Source organism: Oncorhynchus tshawytscha, linkage group LG03, assembly GCF_018296145.1.
Source record: "Oncorhynchus tshawytscha isolate Ot180627B linkage group LG03, Otsh_v2.0, whole genome shotgun sequence".
Classification (NCBI taxonomy): domain Eukaryota; kingdom Metazoa; phylum Chordata; class Actinopteri; order Salmoniformes; family Salmonidae; genus Oncorhynchus; species Oncorhynchus tshawytscha.
In genome coordinates this window covers 819,151-837,038 of record NC_056431.1, presented here as the reverse complement: position 1 = coordinate 837,038, position 17,888 = coordinate 819,151, and the positions used below count along the sequence as shown (strand labels likewise).

At 47.9% G+C, this 17,888-nt stretch overlaps 2 protein-coding genes across 6 annotated transcripts in view; one reads left to right on the top strand and one right to left on the bottom strand.

The window, feature by feature from the left end:
* LOC112243870 (disintegrin and metalloproteinase domain-containing protein 22) overlaps window positions 1-17,888 on the bottom strand; it is a 100,852-nt gene that overhangs the window by 10,848 nt on the left and 72,116 nt on the right. For all 4 annotated transcript variants that reach the window (XM_042306999.1, XM_042307000.1, XM_042307001.1 and 1 more), the window contains exons 7-21: window positions 12,897-12,966; window positions 12,506-12,582; window positions 11,297-11,371; window positions 11,079-11,150; window positions 9,819-9,985; window positions 9,049-9,133; window positions 8,835-8,925; window positions 8,674-8,725; window positions 5,328-5,427; window positions 5,063-5,134; window positions 4,856-4,948; window positions 1,676-1,807; window positions 1,523-1,586; window positions 1,289-1,394; window positions 1,004-1,123 (exon numbers count right to left, since the gene is read on the bottom strand). In XM_042306999.1, coding sequence (XP_042162933.1) covers window positions 1,004-1,123; window positions 1,289-1,394; window positions 1,523-1,586; window positions 1,676-1,807; window positions 4,856-4,948; window positions 5,063-5,134; window positions 5,328-5,427; window positions 8,674-8,725; window positions 8,835-8,925; window positions 9,049-9,133; window positions 9,819-9,985; window positions 11,079-11,150; window positions 11,297-11,371; window positions 12,506-12,582; window positions 12,897-12,966 — 1,376 coding nt within the window. The remainder of the gene's footprint in view (window positions 1-1,003; window positions 1,124-1,288; window positions 1,395-1,522; window positions 1,587-1,675; window positions 1,808-4,855; window positions 4,949-5,062; window positions 5,135-5,327; window positions 5,428-8,673; window positions 8,726-8,834; window positions 8,926-9,048; window positions 9,134-9,818; window positions 9,986-11,078; window positions 11,151-11,296; window positions 11,372-12,505; window positions 12,583-12,896; window positions 12,967-17,888) is intronic.
* Window positions 13,114-16,886, top strand: LOC112235352 (claudin-12). Of its 2 annotated transcripts, none has more exons than XM_024403786.2 (3): window positions 13,114-13,294; window positions 14,234-14,489; window positions 14,653-16,886. In XM_024403786.2, exons 2-3 carry the CDS (start codon window positions 14,271-14,273, stop codon window positions 15,448-15,450), a joined length of 1,017 nt encoding a protein of 338 aa, XP_024259554.2. In that variant the 5' UTR covers window positions 13,114-13,294; window positions 14,234-14,270; the 3' UTR covers window positions 15,451-16,886. The 2 variants fall into 2 exon arrangements, with proteins under 2 accessions (XP_024259554.2, XP_024259553.2); XM_024403785.2 differs by having other exon boundaries at window positions 14,229-14,489.

Below are 17,888 nucleotides of genomic sequence, written 5' to 3'. Positions count from 1 at the left end.
TGAATAGGGCCATGTATCGTGAGATTTTGAGTGAAAACCTCCTTCCATCAGCAAGGGCATTGAAGATGAAACGTGGCTGGGTCTTTCAGCATGACAATGATCCCAAACACACCGCCCGGGCAACAAAGGAGTGGCTTCGTAAGAAGCATTTCAAGGTCCTGGAGTGGCCTAGCCAGTCTCCAGATCTCAACCCCATAGAAAATCTTTGGAGGGAGTTGAAAGTCCATGTTGCCCAGCAACAGCCCCAAAACATCACTGCTCTAGAGGAGATCTGCATGGAGGAATGGACCAAAATACCAGCAACAGTGTGTGAAAACCTTGAGAAGATTTTTGACCTCTGTCATTGCCAACAAAGGGTATATAACAAAGTTTTGAGATAAACTTTTGTTATTGACCAAATACTTATTTTCCACCATTATTTGCAAATAAATTCATAAAAAATCCTACAATGTGATTTTCTGGATTTTTTTTTCTCAATTTGTCTGTCATAGTTGAAGTGTACCTATGATAAAAAATTACAGGCCTCTCTCATTCTTTTAAGTGGGAGAACTTGCACAATTGGTGGCTGACTAAATACTTTTTTGCCCCACTGTATATGTCTTTGAATTATTAAATAAATAAATCAAATCATCAGTTGAGACAAATTGCATCCCCAGAGAGTCTGACTAAAGGTGCCTATGTGGGTTGGTGGTGTTGTGTGTTCATGATAATTACAGTACAATTATAGATAAATGGGTCCACATAATAGGAATTTTGTTCCGCTAAATAGTAATTGTGTTTAGTGACGTAAATATAAGGAGGTCGCTTTATCAATCAGCGTGTGTAAATATCTATGAACGGACTGTAATTCCTTAGCAACCCAAGGAGAACCATAACGCGCTGAATGAATCAGAGTCTGATGACCTCTGCCCGAGCCACACTGGGCTGAATGGTGTGTGTGTGTGTGTGTGTGTGTGTGTGTGTGTGTGTGTGTGTGTGTGTGTGTGTGTGTGTGTGTGTGTACCTGCAGTCCAGCGAGGCGCTATGCTGTGCAACAGAGAAGGACGTCAGTCCCCCCTGCAACTCTCCTAGTCGGGGGGCCGGCGATATGTTGGAACATAGCAGGTACCCACAATGCACGTCTCTGAAACACACAGGAAGAAGTGATGAACCTTCTCTCTAAGTTCAGGTTCCATTAGTTACCTAAACTTTGCTGGACACATGTTATGTTCAAGGATAAAAGTACAGTGCGATGGCATGTCATTGTATTCAAGCACAACAGAACTGTGACACAAACAAGTGTCCTTACTGCTTGTTGCATTGGACCCATGTGTCTTTGTCCTTCCCACAGTTCCCCTTCTCTGTCCCCTCGATATTCAACTTCTCATAACAGAACTTATCAGCAGCGGTCGCCTCTGAAAAATCAAACAATGAACAGGGATGATGTCACAACCTACATAAATAACCCTGCATTGAGTGTCATTGAGGTCGACATAAAAACGTTTTCATCAGTGATGGAATCAAAAACAGTTTTGTTACTCACTCTCTCCCCACAGGTACTTGCACTGTCTGTCTTTGGTCTTGCACCTCCCGTTGAAGCAACGACCCTGGACACAGAGGAATGGTACTCGTCAAACACAAACACACACCTGTACACACCAACTGGTCCACTCTGATTATTCTTGATATCTCTTACCTGTTCCTTTTCACATGAGTAGCCGTCCATCTTGTGCACGTTCGGGGGACACTGGCTGGAGTTACCAGTGCAGTTCTCTGGAATATCACAGTCATTCACTGCCTCCCTACACACCACGCCCATAAACTCCATCTGCCCACACACAACACAGGTCAAAGCATGTCAGCAGGTGTATGACATTTACTCCTGAAGTACTGACCTGTTGCACAGACTACAACCACTGTAATTATTATTTGACCCTGCTGGTCATCTATGAACGTTTAAACATCTTGAAGAACAATCTGGTATTAATGGCCATGTACTCTTATAATCTCCACCTGTCACCCCCTCAGAGCCTGGTTCCTCTCTACCTGGCACAGAAAGAAGAGGACTGGAACTCCCTCAGAGCCTGGTTCCTTTCCACCTGGCACAGCCAGAAGAGGACTGGCACTCCCTCAGAGCCTGGTTCCTCTCCACCTGGCACAGCCAGAAGAGGACTGGCACCCCTCAAAGCCTGGTTCCTTTCCACCTGGCACAGCCAGAAGAGGACTGGCACCCCTCAGAGCCTGGTTCCTTTCCACCTGGCACAGCCATAAGAGGACTGGCACTCCCTCAGAGCCTTGTTCCTTTCCACCTGGCGCAGCCAGAAGAGGACTGGCACCCCCTCAGAGCCTGGTTTCTCTCCACCTGGCGCAGCCAGAAGAGGACTGGCACCCCCTCAAAGCCTGGTTCCTCTCCACCTGGCACAGCCAGAAGAGGACTGGCACCCCCTCAAAGCCTGGTTTCTCTCCACCTGGCACAGCCAGAAGAGGACTGGCACCCCCTCAGAGCCTGGTTCCTCTCCACCTGGCACAGCCAGAAGAGGACTGGCACCCCCTCAAAGCCTGGTTCCTCTCCACCTGGCACAGCCAGAAGAGGACTGGCACCCCCTCAAAGCCTGGTTACTCTCCACCTGGCACAGCCAGAAGAGGACTGGCACCCCCTCAAAGCCTGGTTCCTCTCCACCTGGCACAGCCAGAAGAGGACTGGCACCCCTCAGAGCCTGGTTCCTCTCCACCTGGCACAGCCAGAAGAGGACTGGCACCCCCTCAGAGCCTGGTTCCTCTCCACCTGGCACAGCCAGAAGAGGACTGGCACCCCTCAGAGCCTGGTTCCTTTCCACCTGGCACAGCCATAAGAGGACTGGCACTCCCTCAGAGCCTGGTTCCTTTCCACCTGGCACAGCCAGAAGAGGACTGGCACCCCCTCAGAGCCTGGTTTCTCTCCACCTGGCACAGCCAGAAGAGGACTGGCACCCCCTCAAAGCCTGGTTACTCTCCACCTGGCACAGCCAGAAGAGGACTGGCACCCCCTCAAAGCCTGGTTCCTCTCCACCTGGCACAGCCAGAAGAGGACTGGCACCCCTCAGAGCCTGGTTCCTCTCCACCTGGCACAGCCAGAAGAGGACTGGCACCCCCTCAGAGCCTGGTTCCTCTCCACCTGGCACAGCCAGAAGAGGACTGGCACCCCTCAGAGCCTGGTTCCTTTCCACCTGGCACAGCCAGAAGAGGACTGGCACCCCTCAGAGCCTGGTTACTCTCCACCTGGCACAGCCAGAAGAGGACTGGCACCCCTCAGAGCTTGGTTCCCCTCCACCTGGCACAGCCAGAAGAGGACTGGCACCCCTCAGAGCCTGGTTCCTCTCCACCTGGCACAGCAAGAAGAGGACTAGCACCCCTCAGAGCCTGGTTCCTCTCCACCTGGCACAGCCAGAAGAGGACTGGCACCCCTCAGAGCCTGGTTCCTCTCCACCTGGCACAGCCAGAAGAGGACTGGCACCCCTCAGAGCCTGGTTCCTCTCCACCTGGCACAACCAGAAGAGGACTGGCACCCCTCAGAGCCTGGTTCCTCTCCACCTGGCACAGCCAGAAGAGGACTGGCACCCCTCAGAGCCTGGTTCCTCTCCACCTGGCACAGCCAGAAGAGGACTGGCACCCCTCAGAGCCTGGCTCCTCTCCACCTGGCACAGCCAGAAGAGGACTGGCACCCCTCAGAGCCTGGTTACTCTCCACCTGGCACAGCCAGAAGAGGACTGGCACACCTCAGAGCCTGGTTCCTCTCCACCTGGCACAGCCAGAAGAGGACTGGCACCCCCTCAGAGCCTGGTTCCTCTCCACCTGGCACAGCCAGAAGAGGACTGGCACCCCTCAGAGCCTGGTTCCTCTCCACCTGGCACAGCCAGAAGAGGACTGGCACCCCCTCAGAGCCTGGTTCCTCTCCACCTGGCACAGCCAGAAGAGGACTGGCACCCCCTCAGAGCCTGGTTCCTCTCCACCTGGCACAGCCAGAAGAGGACTGGCACCCCTCAGAGCCTGGTTCCTCTCCACCTGGCACAGCCAGAAGAGGACTGGCACCCCCTCAGAGCCTGGTTCCTCTCCACCTGGCACAGCCAGAAGAGGACTGGCACCCCACCCCCTCAGAGCCTGGTTCCCCTCCACATGGCACAGCCAGAAGAGGACTGGCACCCCCAGAGCCTGGTTCCTCTCCACCTGGCACAGCCAGAAGAGGACTGGCACCCCTCAGAGCCTGGTTCCTCTCCACCTGGCACAGCCAGAAGAGGACTGGCACCCCCTCAGAGCCTGGTTCCTCTCCACCTGGCACAGCCAGAAGAGGACTGGCACCCCTCAGAGCCTGGTTCCTCTCCACCTGGCACAGCCAGAAGAGGACTGGCACCCCCTCAGAGCCTGGTTCCTCTCCACCTGGCACAGCCAGAAGAGGACTGGCACCCCACCCCCTCAGAGCCTGGTTCCCCTCCACATGGCACAGCCAGAAGAGGACTGGCACCCCCAGAGCCTGGTTCCTCTCCACCTGGCACAGCCAGAAGAGGACTGGCACCCCTCAGAGCCTGGTTCCTCTCCACCTGGCACAGCCAGAAGAGGACTGGCACCCCTCAGAGCCTGGTTCCTCTCCACCTGGCACAGCCAGAAGAGGACTGGCACCCCACCCCCTCAAAGCCTGGTTCCTCTCTAGGTTCCTGCCTTTCTAGGGAGTTTTTCCAAGCCACCGTTCTTCTACATCTGCATTGCCTGCTGTTTGGGGTTTTAGGCTGGGTTTCTGTATAACACTTCATGACATGTGCTGGTGTAAAAAGGGCTTTATAAATACATTTGATTGATTGAATATGCATATATGCGTGTTGTGACAATGCATAGTGTCCTGTACCTGACAGTTGTTACAGCAGAGTCCGTCGCTACACTTTGAGCCTTGTGTGAGTGTACACTTCTGACAGCACTTCTCCCCCTCCCTCTCGCACTCCTAGTGAAGGAACACAAACACATATAAACAAACGCATATGAATCAAGGTTCCCTGTAGATTCTCCAGGACCAGAGGTGTCTAGGGCCAATGTCTGTCCACTCTCAGCTACTCACCGCTGGGCTACCACAGTCACACTCCTCCCCTGGCTCCACCAAACCATTCCCACACTCTGGAGGGTCAACCAGCTGGAGTCACAGAGAGCGAGGGGGGAGAGTGAAAGAGAGGAGAGAGAGAAAGAGAGAGGTTAGGTTTATCTAAGTGCTTTGGGTGAAATTTAAGAAAAACGCTTTATAAGCTTTGAAGTTATTTTCTTCATTATCCCCTTCAGGGGTGTGTGTGTGTGTGTGTGTGTGTGTGTGTGTGTGTGTGTGTGTGTACCTTTATGGGTTTGTTGAAGAGACAGGCTCCACCACCACTGTTGAGGAAGGTGTGGTACTCCTCCACATTGCAGTTGGAGAACCTCTTGGGCAGGTAGAAGCTGTTCAACACAACCACAGAGTCACGCAGTTACAGTGGAAACAACTGCAGCACGTCAACAACAACACACATCCCTCTGAGACACACTGTGCCACTCTTGTGTTGCTTTAGCGTTGTCCTTACAGAGAGAAGGCCAGCAGTGTGGTATATACTTACAAATGACCCTATATGAACAGGAAGGAAGCATTCACCACAAGACGTGTTGAACAAGGCTGACTAACATTTCTGAATGATTCTAATAGTTGGTTCCATTTCAGTTCAATCCAATCCCTTACAGCCCACCATCTATAGAATAACACACACACACACACACACCTTTTATCTGTTGATGACCACAGTCAGAGTCAGGGTCAGAGAATAGGGAGAGTAGCGGTATGACATACAAGATTAATATTGACTGATGGTGTGTAGAGGAAATAATCTTTGTCACATTATTGTTGTTGTTATTGTCCTTGTTGTTGCTTCTGGTTGTGAATCATAACCGTGATGTGTGGTGGCAGAAATCAGGTCCCATTGATAGCTTAAGGACAAAGGTGTCTTTTGTTGCAGAAATTGATTGACTTGAAATTAATACATTTCTGCAGACCACCTTTGCCCTGAAGTAATCAATAGCACCTGGTTTTCTAGTAAGCAATTGACACTCAATCAGGGGTCTTTCTGTTATTAGTCTGTCATTGTTAGTGTTGGCCCCTTGCTGCTCTGCATTCCTGCAATCAGGGCTTAGCCTCAGACGCCATTGTCCTGTCTCGCCATAGCACTGTTGCTAAATGATACAGCAAATATGTATCCGCTTCGAGTAGTAATGCTAGTGAGTGGCTAATGGGAGCTAGTGCTGTAAACACAATGCAGCAAATCCTGGGCCCAACAGGAGCTTTCCCGGAGAAAGGAAATGGTGGAAGTCAAGGGGCTGAGTTGAGTTTGGATTATTGTAGCACTTACAATAGTAGTGAGAGTCATACTGATTAGGAATCAAACAAAGGCTCACAATAACAGAGAGAGAGAGAGACCTCCAATGAATCACTGGCAATATAGACATACATCAACCCTCCCTTACTTCTTTCTATGTTTCTCTCGGCCTCTTCTTCTCTCTCGCTAAACACTCTAAATGAAGAGAGGATAGTGTATGATGACTTATAAAGAACATTTCCAATTTGTTGGCGGTGGCCCCAACATAGCCTCAACATAGTAAAACCCTCAGTAATGAAGAACCTAACACAGAGGAACCCAGTGTGATACAAACACAAGTCCATCCAGTGCATTATGGCACCCCCAGGCTGGCTAACAACCCAATTGTGCACGCACGCACGCACACACACACACACACACACACACACACACACACACACACACACACACACACACACACACACACACACACACACACACACACACACACACACACACACACACACACACACACACACACACACACACACACACACACACACACACACACACACACACACACACACACGAGTTAGGGAACCCAGATAGAACCCCAACCCTTTTGATGGAGAGAACCACCACACAGTAGACTATCAGTATTAGTTAACAGGAACAGACATGCAGGCGCTGAGAAGAGAAAATAAAAAGTGATTGATACTTGCTCATTGAATACGAGTGTCTGAAATACCATTGACCTCTGCTTAGAGAGAGGGAGTCTGGGTAAGAGCCATGTGCTGGGGAAAGGATAAATAATAACTTCTGACCTTTGACATGCTGACCCCACGGAGAGGTTGCTAAAGTCAGATAACAATATCAAAGAAAGATAGAATCCTAAAAGGGGTCCGTGCTGTTGAGTACAGTATTAATGGAGATAAATCATATTGGTCTCGTACGGGAATGACATTGCAGACTGTATCAATCGGTTAGATGGACAAGACATGATGGGTAGGGCTCATTGTCAAAGCTTTAAGGGGGAAAAGGGATCCCCCCTATGAGTATTACAGTAGTACAATCCGTTGCTCCAAAAGTGCTCAGCGAGTGACATCAGCCCAAAACTGAAAAAATATATGAAAATAAATCTGAAAAATATATGTACATAATGAACATAAATAAATACAGCTGAGCTCAGACCACAGAGCTGTATTTCTTTACACTGCATCATCATCATCTGAAGAAGACGAAGCTACGGCGGGACGTCGAGCCACAGAGGCCGTAATGCTATTGGATGGAATGGGAAAGGTTGAGATGACTGACAACCCTTCCAGGCAGCCGATTGGTTCAAACTGCACGAGCAGCGTTCCAGCCAAGCTTCTGCTCACCTGCTGTCCCATTTGGGATTGAGGGGAAACGCAAGAGGTATTAAAGTAAAGAAGAGGGGTAAAGACACACATCCTCCATACTAACACACACAGCCCTCACACACAGTTGCATCCATATAGATACACTCACACACACAAGCTGCAAAGCAGCAAGCGTGTCCACACAGAAACACACAATGAACGGGAAACATTTGGCTGACAAGGACAGTACAAGAGCTCCACAGTTAACCAAGAGAGGTATAACATATTATTCAGAATATAGAATGTGATTGGTGAAACTCTACGTGGCAGTTCAGGACATGACCAATCACTCACAGATAGTATTACTAATATGAATCCCTGGCCAAACAGTCCAGTGCGTGAAGTTACTGATGTCTGGAGTAAACAACAGCATCTACTGCCATCTAGTGGAATATTTCATGAACTACCACGCAGTCTAAAGTATTTTCTAATGCTCCAGACATTGTTAACTCAGAGTCAACACTAACAAGATAATCAATGTGAATGTATTAATTGTCCTAATTCAGATGATCTTCCCTGTCTAAATGTCCAACTAAGTCAGACTGACTATTTTTCTGGGTAGTCACTTTCTGGCCAGTCTAAGATGAACAAAGGTGGCAATATCATCAGAAGTGATGAACACGTATATGAGATATTAGTTCTTAGTCGGAGTTAAGGTTAGGTTCAGAGTTAGGGTTAGGTTTAAGGTTGAGGGTTAGGTTTAAGACTGAGAGTTAGGGGTAAGGTTATGGTGAGTTAGGGTTAGTGGTTAAAAGTGCAGTACTTCCATCCTTTCTAACATGGTCAGATAGTGACGACCCTCTTCTCTAAGAGACTAACACACTATGACATCACAGCGAAACAGAGATGCACAGAGGGAACACACGTTTGGAATGTCGGCATTGTCGCGGGAGATGGGGTCTGTTGCCATGGCAGTGTGAGACGGGCTGTTTGGGAAACAAAGTACTGTAGAGGAAACTTACCCAACATCATCCATGATGCAGCCAGACCAACGGTCATCACACTTGCACTCGCCTGTGGAACACACAACATACACGTCTCTGTGTGGCCAGTGTGTGTGTGTGGCCAGCGTGTGTGTGGCCTGTGTGTGTGTGTGTGTGTGTGTGTGTGTGTGTGTGTGTACCATTGAGGATCCTCTTCTTGTCAGAAAAGATGCCAATATTTTGTCCCAGAGACTGGGCCAGGGTTATGGCCATCTCATCTGTCTTGCCATACTGACAGAGGAAGGGAGGAGAAAATAAATAAAGAGAGAAAACAGAGAGAGAGAATAAGTTCTTAAATTTGTGCCTAAAAGAGATGGTGATCGTGGTCCTTTTTCATCCTGAAGTGGGGCTTACCTCATTGACTCCTCCTCCTTTAGTTAGAGAACAGACTCCTCCCATATAGGAAGCTCCTCCCCAGCTGCTATGGAACCGGTTCCCTCTGGTAAAAAGAGAGGAAGTAATTAAATCTCTAAACTGGGGTTCCCAGACTTTTTTGTCCCGTCAAATAAGGATGTCACCAACAGCCAATGTTAACTTTTTCATTTGGGGTGATGACAGTCTATTACAAACCAGTCTGACAGGAAGCATGGTTTGAAGTGACTAAAATGCATCAGAACCCCCCACCCATACCACCCCCTCTCCCTCACCCCACAGAGACAGACAGACAGACAGACCCCATACCACCCCCTCTCCCCCACCCCAAACAGAGACAGACAGAACCCATACCACCCCCTCTCCTCCACCCCAAACAGAGACAGACAGAACCCATACCACCCCCTCCCCCACCCCACAGAGACAGACAGAACCCATACCACCCCCTCTCCTCCACCCCAAACAGAGACAGACAGAACCCATACCACCCCCTCTCCTCCACCCCAAACAGAGACAGACAGAACCCATACCACCCCCTCTCCTCCACCCCAAACAGAGACAGACAGAACCCATACCACCCCCTCTCCTCCACCCCAAACAGAGACAGACAGAACCCATACCACCCCCTCTCCTCCACCCCAAACAGAGACAGACAGAACCCATACCACCCCCTCTCCTCCACCCCAAACAGAGACAGACAGAACCCATACCACCCCCTCTCCCCCAGCCCAAACAGAGACAGACAGGCTTACGAGAAAAGATGCACAGAGTCACACTTCTCCTTGATGAAGTCTCGTCTGTACTTCATGAACTCCCTCAAGGTCACCATGGGGTCGTCGTCGATGTTGAACCGGTTGTCAGCCGCCCACGTCTCCATGGCAACCAGCACGATGCGGGTGTTGAGCTGCTCCTTGAAGATCTGGGAAGGGAGGGTGACATCAGAACACCAAACATCAGACCAACAGAACAGCTACAGGAAATACAGTGCTGCCTGTCTCTTGAGAGTTGACTGACATCAAAACATTTCCTACAAAGCTACTTAAATGACCTAAATGACTTTGATAGCTGACAGATCTAATGACGACATCCATTCCAACAGACTTATGTCTGGGGGGATAACAACAAATAATGGTAGTGTTTGTGATTCTAATCTGAGCAGTTTATGAGAACACTGCTCCGTGGCCAGACAGAATCAACAGAGGCTAATAGTCTCTTCAAAGGACACAATGGGGACGAGTGGTACAGTGAGAGAACATGTTTGCCTGAATAGGATGAAAATCTATTAAACAACCTGTTTGACTGCCCAGATAAACAGTGGAGACGGTGAGGGGAGGGAGGAAAGGACACGTGTAAAGACTGATTGATTTAGCTGAATACCTGCAGTAGTCTCATATGGACAGAGATGGAGAGGGGAGAAAGGAGAGGATTGATGGAGGAGAAGAAGGGAGGGGATTGTTGTTTGTTTTTAGGCTCAGGTGTGCAGAGAGGAGCGAGAGATGGACTGATGCAGAGGAGAGGGAGGGTAGAGGAAGGGTCACTGTTGTCTATATTTAGGCCTGTCTGTTTGTCTGTTTGTGGTTGCACAGTAAGTCAAAAACATTCCCTTAAATCAACAATGCACAGTGGACAGGGACGCTTTCAGTTCTATTCTTAAAACAAAACATCTATCAAACACACACCATTCCCTATATAGCATCCTTTTTATGTCATCACTAAATCTCAAGGGCACGCAAACAGATATGACCCTTTTCCACCAGCCTATCAGCTTTCAAATGTGACCCTGTCCTCTGCAACGGGCCTATCAGATTTCAGCAGCACAGCAGACAGACGAGGCTGAGGAGACCAGTTATCGTTGCAGACGGTGACACTGACGATTCCGCCCTTGATTGGTTGAGATTCTAAAGACCAGATGAGTCTACTGTCTCTAGGCTCATGTAGTTCATGGAGGCCAGATAGCCACTGCTAGCTGACAAACTATCCAATATAAAAAAGATTATGTTTAGATAACTTACCATATCAGCCATATTGACCACAGACTTAGCGTAGTTATTCGTCTGACCAACAGAGAGACGATGCTTTTTATACTGGAGAGAGAGAGAGAGAGAGAGAGAGAGAGAGAGAGAGTCAGCCTTATACCTGCACCCTTGGCTTCTTTATTGGGGGTAACATCAATGGGGGAAAGAGCACACACACACACAATCATAAACACACACAGATGGACTGCTCTCACCATCAGATGGTCGTTGATCACCATCAGCTCGATGTACTTGGTCTCCTCGGTTACACTGCCTCCAACCCGCGGGGCCTACGAGAGCAACACAGGGCAGACGGTAAGCAACAATGGATCTAACACACACACACATGCATTAAAACTGTCTCTCTCTTACTGTAAAAACATTATATTTGTAGGATGACTGTTTCCACCAAAACCCATCATAGAAACAGGAAGAATGATGCTGGGATGATGGAATGTTTCAACCGCATCAGGTCTGTCTGTGCTTTCCTGTAAACCTTGTCTATATAGCTCTCAGGGGAAAAAGAGAGAAAAAAAGCAAGAGAACAGAGAGAGAGAGAAAGAGAGAGAGAGGGAGAGGGAGAGAGAGAGAGAGAGAGAGAGATGCAGACATATCCACACCAGTTTGTCTGTCTGGAGGATGAGGAGCCACAGAGAACAACCTTCACTCACATGGTGAATATCTTATAACAAGAGGATGAGAGGGGTGACAAGGAAATCACCTTCATTTCTACCTCAGTGAATTAACATACAGAATGCAAAGTCAACAACGTGAAGAACACACAGAGCACTATTTAATTATCTCCAACACACTCATACAGACACACATAAGCATGCACGATTATATAGTATACACACTCTCTCAACCACACACACACAACACACACACACTCTCTCAACCACACACAACACACACACTCTCTCAACCACACACACACAACACACACACTCTCTCAACCACACACACACAACACACACACTCTCTCAACCACACACAACACACACACTCTCTCAACCACACACACACACAACACACACACTCTCTCAACCACACACACACACAACACACACACTCTCTCAACCACACACACACACACACACCACACACACTCTCTCAAACACACACCACACACACTCTCTCAACCACACACACACACCACACACTCTCTCAACCACACACACACACACACACCACACACACTCTCTCAAACACACACCGCACAAACTCTCTCAACCACACAGACACACCACACACTCTCTCAACCACACACACACACAACCACACACACCACACACATGACTGAACTCAAGATGACTCCTTTCTCAGCATTCCTTCCCCAGTTAAAGTAAATTATGACTCATCCATAACTGTGGCCATAAGGATAGTAGGAGTAAAACCTGGGGCATTCTACAGTTCTCACTCACCTGTCTCTTCTTCCTCCTGTGGACGACCTTTGACCCAGGAAATGGAGGGCTGGGGAAAGGAGGCTCTGGGAGGTCAACTGGGGAAAAACAAAAACAAAGGAGGGTTAGTGTATTATTGTTTGTTAGCGTATGGGGTTATAACATTCACTATAACGTTCTCCACATCTAACAGTAACCAAGCTATGCAGTTCTATATTATGTTTACTCCGGCTTATGTTTTTCTATAGGCCTACGGCTCTGATACTGGATATTGGTTCAGCTGCAACTCATGGTAACCAATCAGATTGGGTGGCCAGAACTAATAGTTTTGCAATATTTATTTTATTTGTCAGTTTTCCAATAGTTCGTTAATTTAATCCACCCCTCATAACTCTTACAGCAGATACCTTACCAATAGGAAGGAAGTATGCTGCTGCCTCTTGTCCTGCTGATTTATAGATCATGTGGATCTGGACATCACCCTGCAAGACATTAGAAAGAAAGGTGGTGGGTCATTATTCATTTATTCTCTCTTTTTTTGTATATATTTTTTAAAATCATCCAACCATGTATATTCATATAAATTGAATAAAGTGCGCTGTCTGTCATCATCAACCACACAGACCAAGGCCAGTACAATGTGAATATGAACGTGCGGGTGACGTCACATTCTCTTGCCAACCACGGGGACGCGCAAGAAGCGAGTGCGCTACGGACGGGAAGCAGCTCCTTGGAACTGAAAAACTAACAACGAATTGGAATGGCTGAGATTTCTCCCTAATAAACGCGTTAACGTTACACAAATCAAAGGTATGAAGTTCGACCTCTCTTTTTCATAGAGTCAGTTGAGCTTCTGTGAGCTCTAGCGTTTAGCTAGCTAGTCCCATCTTTTCGACAATCCAGGGCGCAACAGGTTTCTAGTTAACGTTAGCTGATGCTAACTTATTATTAGCTAGCTAGCTAGTCAGCTGGTTAATGATTGCTAACTTGTATCAACATTGTTTGAACAACTGCATGTAGGAGATATCACAGATAAATTACATATCCACAACTTCACAAGCATACGGGGAGAACAACTAAAGTAGGTTAGTGGGCTAACTAGCTAATTAGCTAGCTGGGCACTGACTACACACATTCACTACTGAATTCTTATTACGTGTCTGTCATGTTATGCTAGTCTGCTCCGTAGAACATCCACACAGTAAGTTAATGTTATATTCCAGCGCTGTAAACATAGTGAGCCAGTTATACATTGGTAAATAACTGGTTCTACTTTGAGACAATTGAGTTTACTGCATTGAGAAGCATTACGGCACAACAACCATTGTCAACGGTAGTAAAGGGTAGTCCAGTCTATTGTCTATTGTTTTTCTGGACAGCCCCTGTTGTGGAGTAGTACTACAGTACTTGCCTAATAGGCTTAGTTTGTAAGTGTCTGAGTTCCAATGAAATGAGAGCATTGTTTTCAGTCACATGCAGATTCTAGGTCAACTGTGTTAGTGAATAGGAACATATAAGGGGTTTGCCTGTAGCTGGGTCACCTCCCTCAGTGGCGTAAACTTTGATGCTGTTGAAGAGTACAGTGTAATGCTGGGGATTGTTGTCAAGCAGAAAGGTCTCCCTGCCATGCAGAATAGGAAATGCTATGTCACCTCTATTTATATTCAGAGCTAAATCTGGATGCCCAGTTCATCTGACTGAGTACTGATCTCCCTCGTTTTCCCTTTCTCTCTTTATCCAAAAGAACAGGAAGTCCTGTTGACATCACCTCCTATCTGCGGCGGCTATGTCGTGCAGGGACATCCACGCCACCAATGCCTTCTCCTTCATCATCGCCTTCATCTCCGTGGGCGGCATCGCTGTGGCGGCGCTGATCCCACAGTGGCGAGTGACACGGCTTGTCACCTTCAACAAAAACGCCAAGAACATCAGCGTCTATGATGGCCTGTGGGCCAAGTGTGTGAAACAAGATGGCTACTCTGGCTGCTACTACTACGACTCAGAGGTACAGGTCTGATGATCGCACAATCATAAGGACATACAGCATCCCATATTCCCCCCATATGGTGCACTGCCACATAGGGCTCTAAAGTAGTGCACTCTACATGAAACAGGTTGCCATTTGAGATTTGCATAAATCACTTCTCATTTATTCCTTCTCCCCACAGTGGTATTCTAAAGTGGACCAGTTGGACCTGAGACTGCTCCAGTTCTGCCTGCCGACTGGGCTACTGTTTGGCTCCCTGGCCCTGGTGCTGTGTATGGCAGGCATGTCTAAGACCTGCTGCTGCTCTGATAAGGCTGAGACAGACATCAAGAGTACCCGCTGTCTGGTCAACAGCGCAGGCTGCCACCTAGTGGCCGGGATGTTCCTGTTCCTGGGCGGTGCTATCGCCCTTGCGCCTTCCGTGTGGTTCCTCTTCCGGACCAAAGAGATGAACATCAGGTACGACCGCATCTTCTCAGATGGGTTCGCGGTCTACGTGGCCATCGGCTGTTCCGGCGGCCTCATGCTCGCCGCCCTGCTGATGTTCATGTGGTACTGCATGTGTAAGAAGCTACCCTCTCCCTTCTGGCTGCCTCTCCCTAACTCCCTCTCCACCCAGCCCCTCACAGCCAACGGGTACCCCCCCTCCCCTGTCTATGGACCCCCTCAGACCTTCCCTCCACAGGGGTACGTCCCCACTGTGATGGATGCCCAGCCCTACGCTCCCTCCCAGGGCTACCCTCAGAGCGTAGCCACACTGGCCCAGCAGCCTCAGCAGGTCTATATGTCCCAGATGTCAGCCCTGGATGGGTATGGGTCAGAGGTGGGACACAACCAGGCTTACAGCTATGCCCCGTCCCAGAGTTATGCACCCTCTCAGGTGGGCTACGCCCCCAGCTACATAGGCCACCGCTACTCCACACGCTCACGCATGTCTGGCATAGAGATAGACATCCCTGTTCTAACACAAGGCCTCTGAGGGAGGGAGGGCTGCTGCAAGAACACTGAGTCATGGTTCCATTTAGCTGTCCTGTCTCCTGTAAAGGGTGTGTACTGTCAGTGAAGGATATGACTGTTGGTCAGTCTGCACTAGAAATACAACTGTGCGTCACTCAACCAAGCACTGCACTGTTAGACACAGTTTAGTATGCAGGCTCCACATCTGGTGAAAGGACACCAGAGATGCCCCATAATGAAGTCTGAATTCACTGTTATATTTTGATTGAAAACAATATTTTCTAATCACACCGATTTGTACATCTCTTCTTAATGTAAATCTGCTTGAAACCTCATAGCATTTCTACACTGTATATTGTTCACTAATATTTCAAAATGAACTAAACTGTGAGGTAAAAGGGAGTGACACTGACAGTGATGTCTTTGTTGTGCCTGTTGTTTTAATGTGTGTTGTTCATATTGTTGGTCTGTGAAGAAATGTAAATATAATATGCTGTAACATGTGAGATGACATGGGAATGTCCTAATGACTCATCCTATTTACCCATCTACAGTACAGCAGTGGCTCTAAGGCCATGACTTTTTATATGTACACATATCATGATGCCACCGTACATCAATCAAATGTATAAAGCCCTTTTTACATCGGCAGATGTCACAAAGTGCAATATCATGAAGGTAGTTGTTGACCTGTCTCCTTTGTTAAGGTGCCTGGGAGATATGATTGAACCAGAACACATACTGCTCCTCTGTCTGCTATTCAGACCAAAGGAACGTCAAAATGAACATCTTATTTTAGCTCCAGAACACTGCCATCTGTCGCCTGTCCTTTTTGTCAAATTGTAAGTCTACACTGAGCTGTGTAAGCAAACGTAGAGCTACTCTTGTTTCCACTTCATTCATCCACTACTGGGCTCCTTGAGTGGCGCAGCATCTCAGTGCTAGAGGTGTCACTACAGACCCTGGTTCGATTCCAGGCTGTATCTCCATGATTGGGAGTCCCATAGGGCGGTGCACAATTGGCCCAGCATTGTCTGGGGTAGGCATTGTCATTGTAAATAAGAATGTGTTCTTAACTGACTTGCCTAGATAAATAAAAAGTTAAACTGTCATTGATTTCACATGAAGGGGGGTTCACTACACTGTAACATCACATTCCATTGGATGTGCTGGTTCTAAAATGGTAGAACACTGACTGAATGCACTGGGCCTCTTATGATTCTACAATCTAGAGAAAGGATTCTGTGATTTCTGTTGCATTCTATCCCTAAACACTAGTTTTGACCAAACTGTCCACTAACTCGTGTGTTGATTTAATCTTAAATACCCTTTGTATCAGCCGTAACGTATCCGACATGCTCTCTCTGTTGCAGTGCTGCATGTACAGTCTGTTCTTATCTCTATGGAAAATGTCTTTGTTCACCAGACCCTTTTCTCAATAAAAATTGTATCTAATTACACTGTGTTCCTCGCCACGGCCGACAATGACTAATACTGGTGTCGCAGTACCACCAGAGATGTATTTACCATTACTAAGTACTTAACATGATTAACAGGGCCAGAGAAAGGCCACACTAAAATTAGTCACCTGTTTGCAGTGAATCTGAGTGAATGTATTAGTTGGAGTCATTTAGCCGGCTGGCGTGCTGTGATTTGAACTGGGTGAACCTGAGAGAGAGGGCTGGTTGAGATGGAGCTGGGTTTATCTGGCAGGCAGATTGGATTACAAGCAGCAGGGTAATGGGTTGTTTCCGGTCCTCAGGGTTAGTGCTGTGTCAGCTGGTTATTGCTCCACTTTGGCACTTTGTTGATTAGTCAGAGTAGTGATTAATGGGCTGTAAGTTCTGTTCACCAACAGTATCCTCGCCTTGATCTGCATTGATATGTAGGGCTGGATAGGTCGGATGTAACTCGCCCAATGAGTTGCTAATTGAAAGACGGATGGAAATGAGACATTTTGTGGCCTTTGGGAAAAGTGCATTTTAAAGCATTTATTTAAAAAATCCTTTACGGGCTAATAGGCTATGATTCGTACATATTCCAGGGAGCAGTGTTGGTTGCTGGTCCATCCTATTTACACAGTCAGCGACACATAGTGACACAGTAAATGGAAATATAGGGCCTAGAAAAACCTGACAACACTTTTTAGTTTTCAGTTTTTCTCACCAGGTCAGTTTGTTATTATTGTTTGATTCAGAGATGGTGATGACAGCATGCTGCCTCGCCTCGAGACTGACACACACACACAGAGAGCCTTGTCTGACCCCAGGACGTCCACTGTCACATTAGAGTGACAGACAGAGTGGACCGTGAGCGTTAGCAACCCGCTGAGAGGCTAGCTGTCACCGAAGGCTGAGGAGACCAAAGGATTTTTGACTCTGTAAGGTCCACTAAGAACTGTTCCCTGGCTACACTCTGAACCAAGACAGACATATTGTTCTGGTAACCCTGGCTACACTC

Coding starts and splice junctions, on each gene's coding strand:
- LOC112235352 (XM_024403786.2), top strand. CDS start 14,271: ATGTCGTGCAGGGACATCCACGCCACCAATGCCTTCTCCTTCATCATC. Junction 14,490..14,652: donor GCTACTACTACGACTCAGAG/GTACAGGTCTGA, acceptor TTCTCCCCACAG/TGGTATTCTAAAGTGGACCA.